General features: G+C 39.2%; 2 protein-coding genes and 1 pseudogene across 3 annotated transcripts; all 3 read left to right on the forward strand.

Moving 5' to 3' along the window:
- Positions 1-1,638: 1,638 nt before the first annotated feature.
- Positions 1,639-21,936, forward strand: LOC143882487 (putative disease resistance protein At4g27220; annotated as a pseudogene).
- Positions 2,528-5,830, forward strand: LOC143884093 (putative disease resistance protein At4g27220). Of its 2 annotated transcripts, XM_077387480.1 has the most exons (4): positions 2,528-4,278; positions 4,372-4,505; positions 5,114-5,353; positions 5,447-5,830. In XM_077387480.1, the coding sequence occupies exon 1, from the start codon at positions 2,614-2,616 to the stop codon at positions 3,835-3,837; it is 1,224 nt and encodes a 407-aa protein (XP_077243595.1). In that variant the 5' UTR covers positions 2,528-2,613; the 3' UTR covers positions 3,838-4,278; positions 4,372-4,505; positions 5,114-5,353; positions 5,447-5,830. The 2 variants fall into 2 exon arrangements, with proteins under 2 accessions (XP_077243595.1, XP_077243594.1); XM_077387479.1 differs by having other exon boundaries at positions 4,372-5,353.
- Positions 11,769-15,846, forward strand: LOC143884092 (putative disease resistance protein At4g27220). The gene is made up of 2 exons (XM_077387478.1): positions 11,769-15,190; positions 15,333-15,846. Exon 1 carries the CDS (start codon positions 11,771-11,773, stop codon positions 15,182-15,184), a length of 3,414 nt encoding a protein of 1,137 aa, XP_077243593.1. The 5' UTR covers positions 11,769-11,770; the 3' UTR covers positions 15,185-15,190; positions 15,333-15,846.
- Positions 21,937-22,096: the final 160 nt, after the last annotated feature.

Raw genomic sequence — 22,096 nt, forward strand, 5'->3', positions numbered from 1 at the left:
TCTAAGGTAGTTATTATGTATTGAAAATGAAAGAGTCCGAGTATGTTTTCTAGGGTCCTTTATGCTAGGTTGTTTCTCGAAGAGTCCTTGCACTTATGGGACTACAATTGTGTTTAATGTGGTTAGCTATTTTAGGAAGTGGCTTGTGTCTATAAGTATGTATTCATCTGTGTAGAGATTGAATGGAAAAGGCAAAAAGAAGAAAGTTAAAGGCTGAAACAAGAGAAAAGAAGAGTACTACTAGAGATTTAGAGAATGGAGAAGAACACCAAGTTTATAGGAAATGGGAGATCAAAGCTAAGGCTTATTCAATGGAGGGTTCAGATCAATCAAAGGTGGGACCCACAATGCCATGGTAGACATACCCCATTTGTCAAGGCTAGGTGGTGCCCCACCGAAGAATGCCTTGTGGAAAGATTCGATCCACTTTAAAAATGCAAGAATAAAAAATCCACATATAAGCATTTCTCTTCGAAATACCAACATAGTTTTCTTTTTTGTTTGTTGATTAAACTAGGTAATAAACCATTAAAGCAAAGTATTAGGTGAAAGAAAAAAAAAGAGACTTTCATTAGACAGAAGAATAAGAGAGTACTCTAAGGCTCTATTCACTTGCGTTCCCGAGAAAGCAAATCCTTGGAAAACAGTCTCTTTTTTCCTTGACAAGACCTTGACAAGACAGAATTCTGGTGTTCACTTGCTTTCCTGAGAAAGTAACAAGCCTAGGTGGAAAATGTCAATTAATGACATGAAAATTGCCAAAAATATATGGAAATGTCTCTTTTCTCACAAGTGTGGGAAACCAAATCCCACTATTTTGGTCGGATTTGCTTTCCCGGGAAAACTAGTGAAAAAAGGTGGGCAAGCAATTTCTCGGGAAACCTTTTCCTGCGCACGTGAACAGGCGCGGGAAACCTTTTTCTACACAGTTTTCCTGGATTTCTTTTCCTTAATGCCACGTCAGATTCCCGGGAAACCTTTTCTTTTCCTTTCTCGGGAAAACAAGTGAACAGAAATTTCTATACATTGAGGCTGCCATACAACACGTAATCCAGGCCCCACCCTTACTTGATTCAAAACAGCCCACGTATCTAGGGCGGCACTCTTGTCCACTTCTCTGGAATGAGAAAAAAATCAAGTTAAAATTTTAATTCAAGAAATTCTAATAAAAATTCCATTCTCTCCAAGACAGAATCAGAATACCACCTCTTGGGCTGGGAATGAGATTCTGCCATTTCCCCCCTCTAATTCTTCATCACTGTCAATTCTACCTCTTTTGATTCCAATTCTTTTTTTGGAACCAAATGCTGGAATAGGGTGGGATTAGAATCAGATCCCAATTTCAGTGCCTGATTCCAGCAATCCAAACATGCCATGGTATTTAATCCAACAACAACTAACTTTATAAGAGGCTGTCTATCTTTGCATTATACATTATACGCCTGAGATAGTCTTCTAACAGGGTGGCCCACTAGATCAACGTACAAAAATCGTCCAACATAGCTAAGGTAGACATAGTAATTGCCTAGCACACCTTATGAGACATTTTCTCTCGTTTCTTTTTTTATTCTTTGCTGTGTATTGCCTTTCAAAAGGTCAATTAAACCTTCTAAAATTCTCTTAGTTCTGCACCCGCTATCCTATTGCATTACTACATTCAGAAAGGCCATCTCTTGCAAGAAGAAGCAAGACAAAGCAGGTGCACACACATTTCTAATTGCTATTCCTTCCACCATTAGTTTCCTCTTTGCAATCCTCGTCATGTGTACTGCTGTGCCTACTATTGGTGTTATCGTTCAAACTGTGAACCTTTCATTCGCTTATATTAAGAGCCGCTATGATTACCTTGTTCATTATAAAAAGCTTGTTGAAAATCATAAAAACAAAGTTGAAATTTTGGGGTTGAGGAGAGATGCTGTGCAACAATTAGTCGATGCTGCGCGTAGGAGAGGAGAAGAAATGACTGGTGAAGTTCAAGGATGGCTAAAACAAATAGATGCAATTGAAGCAGTCGTGAAGAGATTGGATCATGGAGTGACGGAGAACAAGAGATGTTTCAAGTGTTGTCCCGATTTGTGCTCGCGCTATTCTCTTGGTAAAGAAGCAAAGAAGAAGATGGTTGATGTTGATGGCCTACTAACAAGAGGGAATTTCACTCATGTATCAAATCCTCGCCCACCTCCAAGCATAGAATCCTTGCCGGCGGGTGAATTTGAGGCTTTTGAATCCACAGGATTAGCTATGGAGAAGGTCATCAAGGCATTAAAATATGAAAGAATCAACATCATCGGGGTATACGGGATGGGAGGCGTTGGCAAGACGACCCTAGTGGAACAATTGGGAAAGAAAGCTAAGATAGAAAAGTGGTGCGATGAGGTTGTAAAGGTGACTGTTTCCCAGAAACAAGACTTGAAAAAGATCCAAAGTGAACTTGCTGAGAAATTAGGCATGCAACTTACAGAAGAGAACGTAGAAGTAAGAGCGGGCCGGTTGTTGGATAGATTAAAGCAAGAGAAGAAGATACTCATAATCTTGGACGATCTATAGGATAGATTGGACTTAACTCAGGTAGGAATCCCCTCCGCAGGTAACCATGAGGGCTGCCAAATTATAATGACAACACGAAACGAAGATGTATGTTCCAAATCCAAGATGAACTGCCAGGAAATTATCAAAGTCAAAGAATTATCTCCACAGGATTCATGGAATCTGTTCAAAGACAAAGCCGGTGTTGATGAAACTGATGAAGTGGCAAAGGATGTTGCTAAAGAATGCAAGGGGTTGCCTCTTGCAATTGTCACGGTTGCAAGGGCACTAAACGGCAAGGACTCAGATGCTTGGGAGAATGCAGGGAGAGAATTACGAGCATCTTGTCCTAAGAACATAGATAATGTGTATAAAGATCTATACTCTTGTCTGGAGCTGAGCTACAACTACATAGAAGGTGAGGAAGCCAAATCCTGCTTCTTGTTTTGTTGTCTCTTTCCTGAAGATTATGACATCGAAGTACGTCATTTGATGAGATACTTGGTGGGAGAGATGGTTTTCGAAAATGTAAGCAACTTGAAAGATGCGTGGCATCTAACACAAACTTTGGTTAAGAAACTTAAGAATTCGTGCTTGCTGTTAAACGGTGACAAAGAGGGTCATGTAAAAATGCATGATGTGGTTAGAGATGTGGCCATATGGATCGCATCAAGATTAGAGCATGGATCTCTAGTTAAAGCTGGGGTAGATTTGGAAGAATGGCCAGAAAAGTTGGAACAATGCAAATGGCTTTCACTGATGAGAAGCACAATTCGTGTGCTCCCTGAACAGCCAATATGTCCACATCTCCAAACCTTATTACTACAACAAAATAATGGCTATTTGAAAGAAATCCCAAATAATTTCTTTCAACAAATGACAGAACTTTTAGTTTTGGATCTTAGTTGGACTGCTATTTCATCACTGCCGCCTTCACTACCATGCTCATCCAACCTCAGGACTTTGTGTTTAGATGGATGTTGGTATTTAAATAACATATCTCCACTGAAGGAATTGGTGAATCTCGAAATCCTTAGGCTACAAGATACTGCGATCGAAGAACTACCAATAGAAATAGGGGATTTCGCAAATCTAAAGCTTTTGGATCTTACAGGCACTAGTAGACTGAAAAGGGTGCCGCCCAATGTGATATCAAAGTTGCATAAATTAGAAGAATTATATATGAGCGACAGCTTTAGTATGTGGGAGGTGAGAGGTAGCAGCGGTGGTGATGGAAGTAATGCTAGCTTTGATGAGGTGGCATCTTTGTCTCGGCTAACCGTTCTATACATTGATGTTGCGACAGCTTGACATGTCTCTTCTCCCCTGTTCTTGCACAAAACCTTCAACAATTGGAGGAACTTGATATTGTTGGATGCTCAAAAATGGAGAAAATAATCTCGGATGAGGAGATGATGATAAGTGCATCGAAAGAAGAGCAGGAATTGGGAGTGGTAAACAAGGAGCACCTGTTGCTCCCTCTATTAAAGGCTATAAAATTATTGAAACTGCCAAAGCTTTGGAGTCTCTGCAACAATAGAGGAGGAGGAGGAGGAGGGTCCCATGTATCTCTCGATTTCCCTTCCTTGGAATCTATTGAGGTATATGATTGCTTCAATTTAAAGAGGCTTCCATTAGGGTCCCAAAGCGCACCTAAACTTGAAAGGATTAAAGGAGCAGAAGCATGGTTTGAAGTGTTGGAGTGGGAGGACCAAGGCATCAAGTCACGCCTCCAACCTCTTTTTCATCCCAGTAAGTGATGGTAATGACATTATGGATAAATTTCATTTCATTTCCATTCTTATCTATTGATGTGTTATTCCTTTTGCATTCCCTTCCTTGCAGTGCGGTGGTAGACGAGGAAGATCTAACCCATTGATATGTTTCATCACTTCTTCCCCTCACTGTCGTCTCCTTCTAAACCTACCATGCTGTGCTCCCCTTCACCAGGGTCGTCTACTCTTGCCTCGACAAATTCGGTAATCGAATTATCAACTTCTTTACAGCTTTCTTACATCTGTATTTCTACCATTTTCCTGTATTTATTTGCATCAAAATAATGGGTTTTTTTTTTTGGCATTTACTATAGGCTGCTGATTTTTGCACCCCCATGTTTTAATAATTGCACAAACTCAGCTTTTCTTTTTCTTTTTTAATTGGCTTATCAGTGCTTTTGGGGAACTGTGATAAAATTTGTCAGCTGTTTAAATAATAAAAGTCAAAATGGGTTAGTGCAATTATCAAAACATGGTAGTGCCAACATCAGTCGCCTTAATATATTGTTGTTCTGTCTTGCATGTGAATGGAGTGTCACCATTTTTCATGTTTTGAAAGAGAAGGGATTGGGATTGTGTTGTGTTGTAAGCAGTAAGTTGAGCTACTAGAATATGGGAAAACTGGGTTATTAGTTATCTGGCTCTAACAAACTCAATGAGTTGTTATTGAAGAGTTCACTTTTTGTTCATTTAATCGCTGTGGGACTGATGTGGTTCTGAATCTGAGTCAAAACAATCTAATGCTGTACACTAGAAGAAAATGATCAACTGAATTCATTTTCTTTATGAGATTTTTTTATGGGAGCTGCCAGAGCTTTGGAGTCTCTGCTACCACCGCAACAATAGAGGAGGAGGGTCCCATGTATCTCTCAATTTCCCTTCCTTGGAATCTATTTGGGTATCTAATTGCTTCAATTTAAAGAGGCTTCCATTAGGGCCCCAAAGCGCACCTAAACTCAAAAGGATTGATGGAGTAAATGCATGGTTTGAAGGGTTGGAGTGGGAGGACGAAGGCATCATCAAGTCACGCCTCGAACCTCTTTTTCATCCTGGTAAGTGATGGTAATGACATTATGGATCAATTTCATTTCGTTTCCATTCTTATCTAATCATGTCTTATTCCTTTTGCATTCCCTTCCTTGCAGGGTGTTTGTAGAGGAGGAAGATGTTTACTGATCGATCTAACTCATTGATATGTTTCTTCCCCTCACTCTATGTCTCCTCCTAAACGTAGGATGCTGTAGTCCATGGCTCCTACAGGGTCATCTACAAATTTGGTAATCGGATGATCAACTTCTTCAGAGAAGGGATTGGAATTGTGTTGTATCATAAACAGGGAGTTGAGTTTGTGGAATATGGGAAAACTGGATTATTACTTATCTGGCTCTAAGAAACTCAATGAGTTGTTATTATAGATTTCCCTTTTTGTTCATTTAATCTCCTTGGAACTGGACTGATGTGGTTCTGAATCTGAGTCAAAACAATCTATGTTGTTCATTTAATCAACCGAATTCATTTTCTTTCTGAGATTTAACTTTGGTTGTATCTTCGAATGTGCATCAACTGAATTCATTGATGATATGGGGAATCATGTCAATATTATTTGGTTTAATTTTCTCGCTAAAATGCAAATTCTGATTTGAAAGAAATCATTATGTATAAGTTGCACGCTAAGACTTCCATCATCATTCATTTCCTTGAAAATGGTCTGCAGTTTTATATAGCCCATGTTCAATATTGATCAGATTTCCAATTCAGGTGAACCAAATAATCTATCTTATCCATACCAATCTTATTATGGTACTTATGGCACTCTTGGAATGCAACGATATCCTGAGTTTGAATCAACTTGACTAGATGATTCTGTGCTTTCAGAGCACTTAGCTTGAGTAGGGAAAATGATCTTTCTCTTCAATTTCTCATTATTCTGCTCCTGAAATCAATCTAAAAGGTTCTCCCTTTTAGCATTTTCCACTATCTTAGCCTTTTTAAGTAAAATGATTTATGGAGCACCTTGTTATGTTAACATTGTTGAATAACCAATGGCACTTATCTTTCAGAATTAGTCATAGATCCCTTTTCCCTTTTCCTGGATGTGGCTTCATGGAGAAATACAAACCCTAATTGACAAATTTGAGTGCAAAATAGTAAGACCAAAGACACTCCACAAGACTGATGTCATCTAACAACCTAGCTTTGATGATGTCTATGTCTGGAATGAAAGAGGCTAACTATAGCTGTGTAAAATGATTTTCTACTGTTGTAAATGAAGATACATTGTGGAAGGCTATAGAGGTCAAATTTGAGTGCAAAATAGTAAGACCAAAGACACTCCACAAGACTGAAGTCATCTAACAACCTAGCTTTGATGATGTCTATGTCTGGAATGAAAGAGGCTAACTATAGCTGTGTAAAATGATTTTCTACTGTTATAAATGAAGATACATTGTGGAGGGCTATAGAGACCAAACAGTCCATGGGGTTGTTTTCTAAGAACAACCCCTTCATCTCTGAATTGGATCATCCGAATAATAAAATCCCCTCCGGTCTCCTGCCATTGTAAGACGAACAATGATTTTGTTGTTGGACTAAAATCCAATGCCCCTATTTCTCACCTTGAAGAAGCTTGTCCAACTTTATTTTACGTAAAATTCTTATGTCTGTCAATTTGCAATGTGTTTTTACTGTTCCAGTCAGTGGATGATTTTCATTAGCAAAGTGTTGATTATATTATAAATCAGGACCAGTATGTCATTATTTTGCTTCTTGATGATTTTGAAATGTGTTGGTTTGAATGGACAATCTTAATGCCATCTAGAGGGTTGAGTGCCATAAACAAAAAAAATGGGCAACTCATTGTTCTGGTATGAAATACTTGATTCTGTGTGTCCATCATACTACATTGAGTCTGTCCCAATTATCTACCCAACAGCCCTCTATTGCTATAGCTTCACAGGCCTATTTCTCCAAACAAGATTGTGAAAGGAAAACATCCCACCTGAGGCAAAGCACAAACGATCTGAATGCAATTAATTAATGGGAATACAATTTACTGTTTCTCAAAATTTCGACTGTGGAATAAAATTTTGTTACCTTTCAAAAAAACTAGATAGACAACACCAGGTAATATTCTCTTAGAACACAATGCTACCTTAGTTGCTTAAACTCTGATAAAAGACAATGCAAGCTTAGCAAGTTGCTTCTTACAAGTTCCTTCTCTTGAAGCTGTGCTGTTTACTTAGACCATGATTCAACTATGAGAGCCAAATTCTAGCATTGCAGAAGTGGCCAACAGTTCAAATTAAACAGGCAAAGGTCTATTAATAAACAGTGAGGATCATCTAATTGATCCAATTTTTGGTGTATGGATGTTTCCTCTTTCAGAAGCATTTATACAAGAAAGAAACTGTCATGAAGTAAAAATAAAGACTAAGATTTTGGATCTTCACTATCTGTTTATGGGGTGTGTCAGTGTAGAAAGAATTCGAGTGGGCAGAAATACACGTGGGGCTCACTTGTTCAATGATCTAAATCTTTTTTCTGTTTAAGGTCTTGGCCATGAAATGGACAATGAGAAAACGAAGAAGCAATGCTCTGTTACTCAAGGCCACAAATTGGAGGGTTTGAATCTCAACTTTTGATGAGAATTCCGCTCTTAAAGGTTGTGTTATATGTCTTCTCATTGTGGGTTGTTCTCAATCATTAATGGAAAAACTTATCCAATGGTTGAAAATAATGCTCACGGTCGATGGTTTTTCATGGATCTGGGGCCTTCAATGGTTGAGGGCAACACAACCAAGTCATTGAGCCCTATTGCCATTGGATTATGGTCAATCACAGTTTGCTTGGCAATGCCACAGATCATCTTTGCCCCAATTCGAATTATTCCTTATTTTTTAACAGGACTTGCTTGATGTTTGGAACGAGAATGAGAGAAATGGAAAATCTTGATTATAAGGGACTAAGGGAGTGCAGTTCCATTGCAAGGGAAAGATTAAGTAGCCAAACATTACGTTTGCCCAGCTTCTGTAAACCCTACAATGAGAACTTCGGTACATAAAATGGAAACAAATTGAGCATTACTCAACATTTTATACAAGTCAATCATATTTTCTTTGATAAGGTAAGATTTCATATTTGACTAACCACCATGGATTTGTTGTCCTTAACCAGCTTATACCTAGCTATATAGTTGGACAACCCAGACTCTTCATTATGCTGGATTGGCTGTAAATGGCCGTGGTTCAATGCGAATCGGACAATCCTAACCATCCATTATGTACTTGAGACTTTTGGGACCACCTATACAGTGTTAGGAACCAGGTTTTGTCCTAATTTCGGGGCACCACCTGACCTGTTGTAACCAAGAAAAAAAATACATACCAATAAATAAACAAAGAGGAGAAATATGCATGTCCTCTCAGCCTAAACTACAAGTACAGTAGCATCAAATGGAAGAATAAAACCATGAATATTGTGTAGTTTTAAACAACACAATATGGTCTGAAATCTAATGAAACTAAACCCATACGATGCCTGCTAACATCACCAACAAGGCATCCATATGGACATGCATGTCCAACAAATCGAATTGCAATATAAACCCAAGCAAATATCAAGGTTAACATAGTCGGAATCCGAGCAGCGGACTTAATATTCAGTGCTGGAGCTCATGCAGTAAATTAGTTGGTGCGGGGAACAGGGCACAAGTGCCGTCTAGATTAGGGGTGTCAATGACCCTAAATTCTCCGATGGACCATCTGTATCCGAACTTAAATGTATGGGATCTAGACTCAATAGCCGGATCCATGGACACATTTGGGATCGTTATCATAGGATCTGAAATTATTTTTGTCTAAATCCAATTTTATATTTCCATTTTACAAAATTCCCTCCAATTTTTTCTAACTTCAAGTATTATTTGGAAAATATTTTAGCAAAATAAGTCATTAAGTATTTTTTTTTTCAAACTATTCTTATTTTGTCATCTCTCTCGAGTCACCCTCTTCTTTTAACCATAGTTTGAAAACTCTCCTGTGTCATCATGGACTCACCCAAGTGACTCTCTCTTACCATGCCTGCGATAACCTACTTTGACAGTCTGAAGTAGGATCTGAATAACACTTCAAATCTGATCCGAAGAAACCATGTGGGGGATAAACCTATAATTAGGAAAGGTCCTTTTTCACAAACAGATCTTTTTCACCTACTTCCATTTGACTGTAAAAACAGGTTCCACTTAGGCATCAGAGTTGTCCAAGTAAGACTTAAGGGTCACGATGTGCTTGTAGCCCCATCCCACTTTAGCAAGTAATCTCAAGAGAAGAAATACGAAGGAAACTCTAAAGTCTAAACTAAAGAAGCTGAAAGTCAGGCACTCTGAACCGAAAATCCAAGGATGAATTCTTTTATATCATCACTTTCTTCTCTATGAATTGCGGTCCTTCCATATTCATCTTTGACACTGTAATTTTTTCCAGATCTCCGGTCCTCAATTTTTGGTTTGTCATCCTCTGAGGCAGCCAGCATCAACTAGATATCTACTGGGTGTATGTTCTCTTTTAAGAGAGTCTCCATCTTATCGTATGATCCCTCAACAGCGAGAATCCCCATATGGTTGAAATACTGCAAAAGAGGAACATATTAGCTGCCATGAGAATGTTCCCATCGTGAAACTGGACACTTTTTGAAGTCATTTTCCCACGAGGTCTGGTAATTTCAATTTCTGTTGATTTATATTCTTCACTTAGGCTCTGTTTCTTTCAAAGTAAAATGGGCGTTACACAAATTTTACACCCATTTTCAAATGGGAAAATGGGAGTAAAATATGTTTTATGTCCAATATACAAAGCCTTAGTAAAACTATTTTTCCCCACCAAAATCTAGAGCATGTATATGGTCACAAGTATCCCATCTGTTACATCCCATTCGTATTTAGCAGCGATTTTAACTAGGGAAACTTACACCATTCCAACAATGTATAGCTTAATCAAACTGATTTTCATGGTCTTTATATGAAGATGTTAATAAGAAAATTGTTAGGAGTTCAGAAAACAAAACTAATTAGAACAGAGTATATTTAAACATAATCCATACGCTACAAGCATCATACACCCGCATTGGTCCCAGCAGTATACTTTTTAAGATGCTAGTATTCATCATCCGGCCGTTGATATTTGATCCGAAAGCAGTACAACTTTTAAGATGCTGCTGTTGGATCAAATATCAATGGCAGTACATCTGTCATACGCTGAATACGAGCATGTCTGCTCGTTCATCATATAAATATCCTCCTTAGAAAATGTTATGATCAATGACTTAGAGGGTGGGACATCTTAGGAGAGCAAGAATACATAGGTATCTTAATGGTGATGTCTTTGGGAAGAAATTTTATTATAAGAGAAGCTGGCAACAGTTCAGATAGATGTCAATGTAGCCTTGTGGTCATTGAAAAGATGGAAGTTTTTAGTCTTTATAACCTTGTAATTGTGAAAAGTATGGGGCTCTAGAATCAATTTTTCCTGTTATAAGAGAATAGAACTGTATTCCAAAAAACAGAAAAAATGATTTTTAGAAATAAGTTAAGAAACATGATTCTAATTATAGAAGCACTCCAAAGAATCAGAATTGATTCTGCCTTTTTGAATGAGAATCATGAGAATGGTTAAAGAACACACCCTTAATACTTAGGGAAGTGGTGGTGGGTTTAGAGTTTCAAGTAGGGTTTGAATTTGAAATAAGAGGAACGTGGGAAAGGATGGAGCAAACATGTGTGCCTCACACATGTGCGAGATAGGTCAACAAATGACCAAATGCCCTTGGACACAAAATTACAGTATCATCCTCACTGCATCTCTCAGAAGTAAATATAAAATAAAAGTAAACTAAACAAAATATGTTTCCAAAAAGTACACTTTAATAGATCAACACAAATTGTTCTATACTTGCAGTCGTTAGACTATTTCCTTCTCTTTACGTTGTTCTATGCTTGCACCACGTGGAAGATTACCTTCTCTTCTCTTTATTTTGTTCTTTACTTGCACTTCATGGAAGATTTCCTCTTTATGGAGTTCTTTACTTGTTCTTAGAGCAATTGAAGATACGTAAAGTCCTCTTGGTGAACCTCTCGTATTATATAAGCATCCCATCCTCCATGCATTCTCTCACATGGTGCAAGACTCTTCTAGCCAATTTGGATTCCTGTGACCGTTCTCCATTGCTAGTGGAATTCGGGTATTTCTTCTTATATCTCATGCTCTAAGATTCTCTTCTGTTGAGCTACGACAATAGGTACGCCAAAACCTTTCTTCCTTTTCTTCTTTCATCTTTCGTTTTGTTAGTTCCTGATTTACCTGCTGCGATTCCTTCCACCATTATTTTACTCTTTGCTGTCTATCTTCTGTTCTTTGCATCGTTTCTTGCTGCTTTCATTTCTTTAATTCGATTTCCCCCCAAAAGCAACACACGCCATGGAATTTTTGTCTTCAATTATAGATATTGGAAGTAAATTATACACTCCAATTGCACGGCATATTGGTTATCTTGTTCATTATAAAACGAATGTTAAGAATCTTACGAACAGAGTGAAAATATTGGAGGCGAGGAGAAACGATACACAAATGTTAGTAGATGATGCGCGTAGGAGAGGAGAAGAAATGAGTGTTGAAGTGCAACTGTGGCTACAAGACGTAGCTAACACTGAAGGAGAGGTGTCGAGATTCGATGATGGAGTGAAAGAGAACAAGAGATGTTTCAAGGGGTGGTGTCCTGATTTGGGCTCCCGTTATTCTCTTAGCAAACAAGCAAAGAAGAAGATGGCTGATGTTGAGGAGATCCTAGCACGAGGGAATTTCAATCGCGTATCAATTCCTCGCCCTCCTCCAAGCTTAGAATCCATGCCCGTTGGGGAATTTGAGGCTTTTGAATCTGCAAAATCAGTTATGGATCAGGTCAAAAAGGCATTAAAAGACGAGAGAATCAACATCATCGGGGTATATGGGATGGGAGGTGTTGGCAAGACGACCCTAGTGGAACACATAGCGAAGCAGTCTAAGAGCGAAAAGCTCTATGATGTGGTTGTAAAGGTGACTGTGTCCCATAACCAAGACTTAAAGAGGATCCAAGGTGAACTTGCGGAGAAATTAGGCATGCAACTTAAAGAAGAGAATGTTGAAGTAAGAGCGGGTCGATTGTTGGATAGATTAAAGCAAGAAAAAAAGATACTCATAATCTTGGACGATTTGTGGGACATATTGGACTTAAAACAGGTAGGAATCCCCTGCGGAGGTAGTCATAAGGGCTGCCAAATTATAGTGACAACACGAAACAAAGATACATGTTTGGCGATGAATTGCCAGGAAAAGATTGAAGTCAGAGTCTTATCTAGTCACGATTCATGGAATCTGTTCAAAGAGAAAGCCGGTGTTGTTGAAACTGATGAAGTGCAGAGTTTGGCAAAGGATGTTGCTGAAGAATGCAAGGGGTTGCCTCTTGCAATTGTCACGGTTGCAAGGGCACTAAAAGGAAAGGGCTCATCAGTTTGGGCTAATGCACTACAAGAACTAAGAAGTTCTAGTCCAAAGAACATAAAGGACGTTGATAAAAAGGTGTACTCTAGTCTTGAGCTGAGTTACAACTACATAGAAAGTGAGGAAGCAAAGTTGTGCTTCTTGTTTTGTTGTGTCTTTCCTGAAGATTATCACATCGATGTGAATATATTGTTCTTATACATGACGGGGGAGAGGGTTTTCAAGGATGTCAACAATTTCAAGGAAGCAAGGGATAGAATGAATTCCTTGGTTGACAAACTTAAGGATTCATGCTTGCTGTTAAACAGTGACGAAGAGGGCTGGGTAAAAATGCATGATGTGGTTAGAGATGTGGCCATATCGATCGCATTAAGAAGAGAGCATGGATTTCAAGTTAACGCTCCAGTGAAATTGGAAGAATGGCCAGAAAAGTTGGAACAGTGCAAGAGGCTTTCACTGATGGGAAACACATTTAGTGTGCTCCCTAAACAGCCAATATGCCCACATCTCCAAACCTTATTACTACAAGGAAATTACTCTATGGAAGAAATCCCAAATAATTTCTTCCAACAAATGACAGAACTTTTAGTTTTGGATCTTAGTTGGACTGCTATTTCATCACTGCCGCCTTCACTACCATGCTCATCCAACCTCAGGACTTTGTGTTTAGATGGATGTTTGTATTTAAATAACTTATCTCCACTGAAGGAATTGGTGAATCTCGAAATCCTTAGCCTAAAAAAAAATCTGATCGAAGAACTACCAATAGAAATAGGGGATTTGGCAAATCTGAAGCTTTTGGATCTCACATACACTCTTGGACTGGAAAGGGTGCCGCCCAATGTGATATCAAAGTTGCGTAAATTAGAAGAATTATATATGAGCTACAGCTTTAGTATGTGGGAGGTGAGAGGTAGCAGCGGTGGTGATGGAAGTAATGCTAGCTTTGATGAGGTGGCATCTTTGTCTCGGCTAACCGTTCTATACATTGATGTTAAAGACTCAAAATGTATTTCTCAAGACTTCTCTGGCCCTTGGGAGAATCTAATGAAATTTGGTATTTCCGTGTCGGATAATAAAGCGTATGTGGGTGATTTGGGGAATTATATGGATATTAAGATAAAGTCGTACCCAATTTGTAAGTGGGTAAAGGTTTTACTGGGAAGAAGCGAAGGTATTGTCTTGGAGGGGGTTTGCACCAATATTACCCACCTCCTGGATGATGAAGGTCGTGGTTTCAACAACTTGAAGAGCCTCACACTCAACCTTTGCGACGAAATGGATATCGCCTTTCCACCAATTGCTTTCGGGAGATTGCAACGATTGAAGATCTCGGGTATGAATAAGTTGGAGGAGGTATTTGAGTATGAGGAGGGGATTATAGAAAAAAGCCATGCTATTATTCCTACACCACCTCTCTCTACTTTGGAAGAAATTGAATTAAACTCTCTGCCCAAACTGACGAGTTTATGGAAGGGGGTGATGCCACCAACTGGAACCCTCCACAACCTAAAGAAGCTCAAGCTCGGGTACTGCTACAGCTTGTCATTTCTCTTATCCCATGTTCTTGCACAAAACCTTCAACAATTGGAGGAACTTGATATTTTTGCATGCTCAAAAATGGAGAAAATAATCTGCGATGAGGAGATGATGCCACCAACTGGAACCCTCCACAACCTAAAGAAGCTCTCTGTCGCCTGCTGCGACAGCTTGTCATTTCTCTTCTCCCCTGTTCTTGCACAAAACCTTAAACAATTGGAGGAACTTTCTATTGATGGATGCTCAAAAATGGAGAAAATAATCTGCGATGAGGAGATGATGCCACCAACTGGAACCCTCCACAACCTAAAGAAGCTCTCTGTCTCCAGCTGCGACAGCTTGTCATTTCTCTTCTCCCCTGTTCTTGCACAGAACCTTCAACAATTAGAGGAACTTGATATTCAATCGTGCTTAAAAATGGAGAAAATAATCTGCGATGAGGAGATGGTGATAAGTGCATCGGAAGAAGAGCAGGAATTGGGAGTGGTAAACAAGGAGCACCTCCTGCTCCCTCGATTAAAGGATCTAATGCTATATAATCTGCCAAAGCTTTGGAGTCTCTGCTACCACCGCAACAATAGAGGAGGAGGAGGAGGAGGAGGAGGAGGAGGAGGCGGGTCCCATGTATCTCTCGATTTCCCTTCCTTGGAATCTATTCGGGTAGTTCGTTGCTTCAATTTAAAGAGGCTTCCATTTGGGCCCCAAAGGGCACCTAAACTTGGAAGCATTTATGGAGAAGAAGCATGGTTTGAAGGGTTGGAGTGGGAGGACGAAGTCGTCAAGTCACGCCTCCGACCTCTTTTTCATCCCCGATAAGTGATGGTAATGACATTATGGATAAATTTCATTTCGTTTCCTTTCTTATCTAATCATGTCTTATTCCTTTTGCATTCCCTTCCTTGCAGGGTGGTGCTTACTGAGCGATCTAACCCATTGATATGTTTCATCACTTTTTTTTTTATAGGTAACTGGTTGGGTCCCTTTCGCCAGTAGATCTTCCGATCATCTCCATCCTCCAGGGTCGTCTACTCTCGCCTCCACAAATTCGGTAATCGGATGAGCAACTTCTTCACAGCTTTCTTACACCTCTATATCTACCATTTTCCTGTATTTATTTCCCATCAAAATAATGGTTTTTTTTTTTAATATAGGCTACTGATTTTTGCACCCCTATGTTTTAATAATTGCACAAATTCAGCTTTTCTTTTTCTTTTTTAATTGGCTTATCAGTACTTTTGAGGAACTGTGATAATCTTTGTCACCTGTTTAAATAATAAAAGTCAAGATGGGTTAGTGCAATTATAAAAACATGGTAGTGCCAACATCAGTAGCCTTAATATATTGTTTGGTCTATCTGAAATTTGAATAAAGTGTCACCAGTTTTTATGTTTTGACTTTTGAGAGAGAAGGGATTGGAATTGTGTTGTATCATAGACAGGGAGTTGAGTTTGTGGAATACAAACCTCTCTTTTAGCATTTTTCATGATCTTAGCGTTTTGTAGCAAAATGATTTATGGAGCACCATGTTATGTTAACATTGTTGAATAACCAATGGCATTCATCTTTCAGAATTAGTCACAGATCCCTTTTCCCTTTTCCTGGATGTGGCTTCATGGAAAAATACAAACCTAATTGACAAATTTCAGTGCAAAATAGTAAGACCAAAGACTCTCCACAAGACCGGTGTCATCTAACAACCTAGCTCTGATGATGTCTGTGTCTGGAATGAAAGAGGCTCTAACTATAGCTGTAAAACGATTTTCTACTGTTGTAAATGAAGATACATTGTGACAGGCTATAGAGGCCAAACAGTCCATGGGGTTGTTTTATAAGAACAACCCCTTCATGTCTGAATTGGATCATCCGAATAATAAAATCCCCTCCGGTCTCCTGCCATTGTAGGACGAACAATGATTTTGTTGTTGGAATAAAATCCAATGCTCTTCCTCTTCATTCATCCAATCTTTTGCAGATATTAGAAATCTCTGCAAACCATGACTAACAAATCAGTTTCCTGATCCAAAATTAGAGAGACCCATTGAACTTGACTCCCTATTTCTCACCTTGAAGAAGCTTGTCCAACTTTATTTTATGTATATTTCTTATGTCTGCCAATTTGCAATGCGTTTTTATTGTTCCAGTCAGTGGAAGATTTTCATTAGCAAAGTGTTGATTATATTATAAAGCAGGACCAGTATGTCATTATTTTGTTTTTTGATGATTTTTAAATGTATGGGTTTGAATGGCCAATCTTAATACCATCCAGCGAGTTGAGTGTCATATACAAAAACTGGGCAACTCATTGTGCTGGTAAGCCAAGCTCTAATGTCATTATGTTAGCTTCCTTATAGGAGGGAAGAATGAGAGCCTCTCTCATGCTTTTGTTTTTATATATCTCTACAGAAGACTAGTGAAATCTCTATGAAATACTTGATTCTGTGCGTCCATCATACTACATTGAGTCTGTCCCAATTGTCTACCCAACAGCCCTCTATTGCTATAGCTTCACAGGCCTATTTCTCCAAACAAGATTGTGATAGGAGGGAAATTATATGGTGGCCGATCAGCCATGCTCTTGTAAAAGAGTGGCTTCCTTGATATTTGATCCAACAGCAGCCCCTTAAAAAGATGAAAAAGTGGGCTGATGTTGGATCAAATATAGGGTGGCGCCTTTTCCAAGAGCATGCCCAATCGGGCACCGTATAAAAAATCGTGAAAGGAAAGCATCCCACCTGAGGCAGAGCACAAACCATCTGAATGCAACTAATTAATGGGAATATAATTTACTGTTTCTCAAACACAATAGTCCATTTAAGCATGGGCTACAGCAAGCATAAGAAGGTCATACTGCGACATTGGCGTTCGGTTATATCGGAGTAGAAAACTCGCACACCCATTGCTTCGAGCTCCGAGATGGTCCCCGCTGCCAGACGGCTGGTTCAAATTGAATTTTGATGGGAGTTCTCTCAGCAATCTAGGTCGGGCGGGATTCGGTGGTCTGTTCACGATGCAAACTGCCATCTCATCATGTCTTACTCGGGCCCAGCTGGGGGGTGTGATTCTATTGAAGCTGAGGCGTTCGCTTTACTCTTTGGATTGCGGTGGTATGAGAAACATGACTTGGGGCTTTTAATTGTTGAGGGGGATTCTGCCAATACCATCGCTTGGGCCTCAAATCGGTGCTGCAGGCCTTGAAGAAATTCAGGACCTGGTTTGTGTTCTTCACCAACAACTTACACATATGAGAAGATCTGCTAATGACGTGGCTGCCGGATTGGCGAAGGCAGGTGTTGATCTTCCTCACACTCACGTTGTGGTCCCGTCCCAATGGGGGAACCACTATGAGGGATTTTTTGTGTCCATTGAATGTATTGTTGACTTTCTTTTTAAATCCTTATTTTTGTTGGGACCAACTTGTCCCCTTTTATACCGCTGTTTCGACTATGGAATAAAATTTTGTTACCTTCCAAAAAAAAAGGTTTAAAGACTAGATAGACAACACCAAGTAATACTCTCTTAGAACACAAACTATGCAAGCTTAGTAAGTTGCTTCTTACAAGTTCCTTCTCTTGAAGCTGTGCTGTTTACTTAGACCATGATTCAACTATGAGAGCCAAATTCTAGCATTACAGAAGTGGCTAACAGTTCAAATCAAGCAGGCAAAGGTCTATTAATTAACAGTGAGGATCATCTAATTGATCCAATTTTTGGTGTATGGATGTTTCCTCTTTCAGAAGCATTTATCCAAGAAATAAACTGTCATGAAGTAAAAATAAAGACTTAAGATTTTGGATCTTCACTATCAGTTTATGGGGTGCATGAGCATAGAAAGAATTCGAGTGGGCAGAAATACACGTGGGGCTCACTTGTTCAATGATCTAAATCTTTTATCTGTTAAGGTCTTTGTATGGATGGTACATGCATCATCTAAAGATTCAAACCTTCCAATTTGTGGCCATGAAATGGACAATGAGAAAACAAAGAAGCAATGCTCTGTTACAAGTACAGTAGCATCAAATGGGAGAATATAACCATGAATATTGTGTAGTTTTAAACGGCGCAATATGGTCTGAAATCTAATGAAACTAAACCCATACGATGCCTGCTAACATCACCAACAAGGCATCCATATGGACATGCATGTCCAACAAATCCAATTGCAATATAAACCCAAGCAAATAGCAAGGTTACCATAGTCAGAATCCGAGCATTGGACTTAATACTCAGCGCTGGAGCTCATGCAGTAAATTAGTTGCTGCGTGGAACAGGGCACAAGTGCCGTCTAGATTAGGGGTGTCAATGGCCCCAAATTGTCCGATGGACCATCTGAATCCGAACTTCAATGTATGGGATCTAGACTCGAGAGCAGTATCCATGGACACATTCCGGATCATTATCATAGGATCTGAAATTATGTATGTAAAACTCCTGACAAAATCCAATTTTATTTTTCCATGTTACAAAATTCCCTCCAATTTTTTCTAACTTCAAGTATTATTTGAGACGTATTTTAGTAAAATAAGTCATCTAAGTATTTTTTTCTTTTTCAAACTATTCTTATTTTGTCATCTATCTCGAGTCACCCTCTTCTTTTAAACATAGTGTGAAAACTCTCCTGTGTCATCGTAGACTCACCCAATTGATTCCCTCTTACCATGCCTGCGATATGTTGGACCTACTATGACACTCTGAAGTAGGATCTGAATAGCATTTCAAATCTGATCCGAAGAAACCATGTGGGTCATAAACCTACAATGTGCTTGTAGCCCCATCCCACTTTAGCAAGTAAAAGGGATTCCCTACATCTTAGCCAACAAAAACTAAACACAAACCTTTTCTCAATGCATTTCATTCCTGAAGAAACAACAACTTCAAGATTCTTACCCTTCCACAACAAATGGAAACATTGGTATTTAGAGTGGGAATGTATAAGAAAATCTCAGCTACATTTTACCCAGCATTAATTACATGGTACAAGAGTAATCTCAAGAGAAGAAATAAGAAGGAAACTCTAAACTATAGAAGCTGAAACTTGAAAGTCATGCACTCTGAACAGAAAACCCAAGGATGAATTCTTTTATATCATCACTTTCTTCTCTATGAATTGCGCGGTCCTTCCATATCATCTCTGACACTGTTTTCAGATCTCAATAGCTCCTCAATTTTTGGTTTGTCACCCTCTGAGGCAGCCCATCATCAACAAGATATCTACTGGGTGTATGTTCTGTTTTAAGAGAGTTTCCATCTTATCGTATGATCCCTCAACAGCGAGCATCCCCATATAGTTGAAATACTGCAACAGAGGAACATATTAGCTGCCATGAGAATGTTCCCATCATAAAACTGGATTCTTTTTTAAGTCATTTTCCCACAAGGTCTGGTAATTCCAATTTCTGTTCATTTATATTCTTAACTTAGGCTCTGTTTCTTTCGAAGTAAAATGGGCGTAAAGCAGTCTAATAGCGAAAAGCTCTATGATGTGGTTGTAAAGGTGACTGTGTCCCAGAACCAAGACTTAAAAGAGGATCCAAGGTGAACTTGTTGAGAAATTAGGCATGTGACTTAAAGAAGAGAATGTTGAAGTAAGAGCGGGTCGGTAGTTGGATAGATTAAAGCAAGAAAAAAAGATACTCTTAATCTTGGACGATCTATGGGATAGATTGGACTTAACTAAGGTAGGAATCCCCTACGGAGATAGCCATAAGGGCTGCCAAATTATAATGACAACACGAAGATTAGATGTATGTTCCAAGATGAATTGCCAGAAAATGATTGAAGTCAGAGTCTTATCTAAACAAGATTCATGGAATCTGTTCAGAGAGAAAGCCCGTGTCGTTGAAACTGATGAAGTGCAGAGTTTGGCAAAGGATGTTGCTGAAGAATGCAAGGGGTTGCCTCTTGCAATTGTCACGGTTGCAAGGGCACTAAAAGGCAAGGGCTCACATGTTTGGAAAAATGCATTGCGAGAATTACAAACGTCTTGTCCTGAGAACATAGAAAATGTGGATAAAGAGTTATACTCTCATCAGGAGCTAAGTTACAACTACATAGAAGGTGAGGAAGCCAAATCCTGTTTCTTGTTTTGTTGTCTCTTTCCTGAAGATTATGACATCGAAGTACATTATTTGATGAGATACTTGGTGGGAGAGAATGGCCAGAAAAGTGGGGTAAAATTGGAGGAATGGCCAGAAAAGTTGGAACAATGCAAGAGGCTTTCACTGATGCAAAGCTATATTCTTGTGCTCCCTGAACAGCCAATATGTCCACTTCTCCAAACCTTCTTACCATGTACAAAGTATCACATTTTGGAGAAAGTCTCAAGTAATTTCTTCAAACTAATGACAGAACTTTTACTTTTGGATCTAAGTGGGACTGCTATTTCGTCACTGCCACCGTCACTACCATTCTTATCCAACATCAGGACTTTGTGTTTAGATGGATGCGATAGTTTATATAACATATCTCTAATAAAGGAATTGGTGAAGCTCGAAATCCTTAGCCTAAGAGGAACTGGGATCGAAGAACTACCAATAGAAATAGGGGATTTGGCAAATCTGAAGCTTTTGGATCTTAAAGGCACCAGGGGACTGAAAAGGGTGCCGCCCAATGTGATATCAAAGTTGCGCAAATTAGAAGAATTATATGTGATAAATAGCTTTAATAAGTGGGAGGTGAGAGGTATCAGTGGTGATGGAAGTAATGCTAGGTTTGATGACGTGGCATCTTTGTCTTGGCTAAGCGTTCTATACATTGATGTTGCAGACTTAAAATGTATTTCTAGACTCCCTTTGGAGAATCTAAAGAAATTTGGTGTCTGCGAGTTGGATGATAAAGCGGATATGGATGATTTCGGGAATTATATGAATATTAAGATAATGGCGTACCCTATTTGTAAGTGGGTAAAGGTGTTACTGGGAAGAAGTCAAGATATTGTCTTGAAGGGGGTTTGCACCAATATTACACACCTTCTAGTTGTCTACCGCTGCGATGAATTGGAACATATCACCGTACGACCAAATGCTTTTGGGAGATTGCAATATTTGAAAATCAGTCATGCGGATAAGTTGGAGGAGGTATTTCACTATGAGGAGGAGGGGATCATAGAAATGAGCCATGCTATTCCTACACCACCTCTCTCTACATTGGAAGAAATTGAATTAATATCTCTGCACAAACTGAGTAGTTTATGGAAGGGGGTCATGCCACCAACTGGAACCCTCCAAAACGTAAAGAAGCTCCGTGTATTTGATTGCGGGAACTTGAGATGTCTCTTCTCCCCTATTCTTGCACAGAGCCTTCAACAATTGAAGGTACTTTCTATTACAGATTGCTCAAAATTGGAGAAAATTTTATCGGATGAGGAGGTGGTTGTGGCGAATATGAGGACACAGTTTCTCATCCGAATCTTCTTTGCCACCTCCTTTAACCTTCCAAAACCTATGACACCTAAACATCGAAGGGTGCCACAATTTAAAGAATCTTCTCTCTTGGAACTTAGCACGAGGCCTCCAACACCTAGAACATCTCAAAGTATTTACGCGTGTACAAATAGAGGAGATAATAAGTGAAGCAGAGGAATTGGGAGTGGTGGATAGGGAGAGTCTGCTCCCTCGATTAAAGACTATACACTTAACCAGGCTCCCAAAGCTTAGGAGTGTCTGCGGCGTCACAATAGAGGAGGAGGAGGGTCCCACATATTTCTCGATTTCCCTTCCTTGCAAACTATTT

This window comes from Tasmannia lanceolata, unplaced genomic scaffold, assembly GCF_043159265.1.
Source record: "Tasmannia lanceolata isolate RefF3 unplaced genomic scaffold, GAP_Taslan_0.1 ptg000008l, whole genome shotgun sequence".
NCBI lineage: Eukaryota > Viridiplantae > Streptophyta > Magnoliopsida > Canellales > Winteraceae > Tasmannia > Tasmannia lanceolata.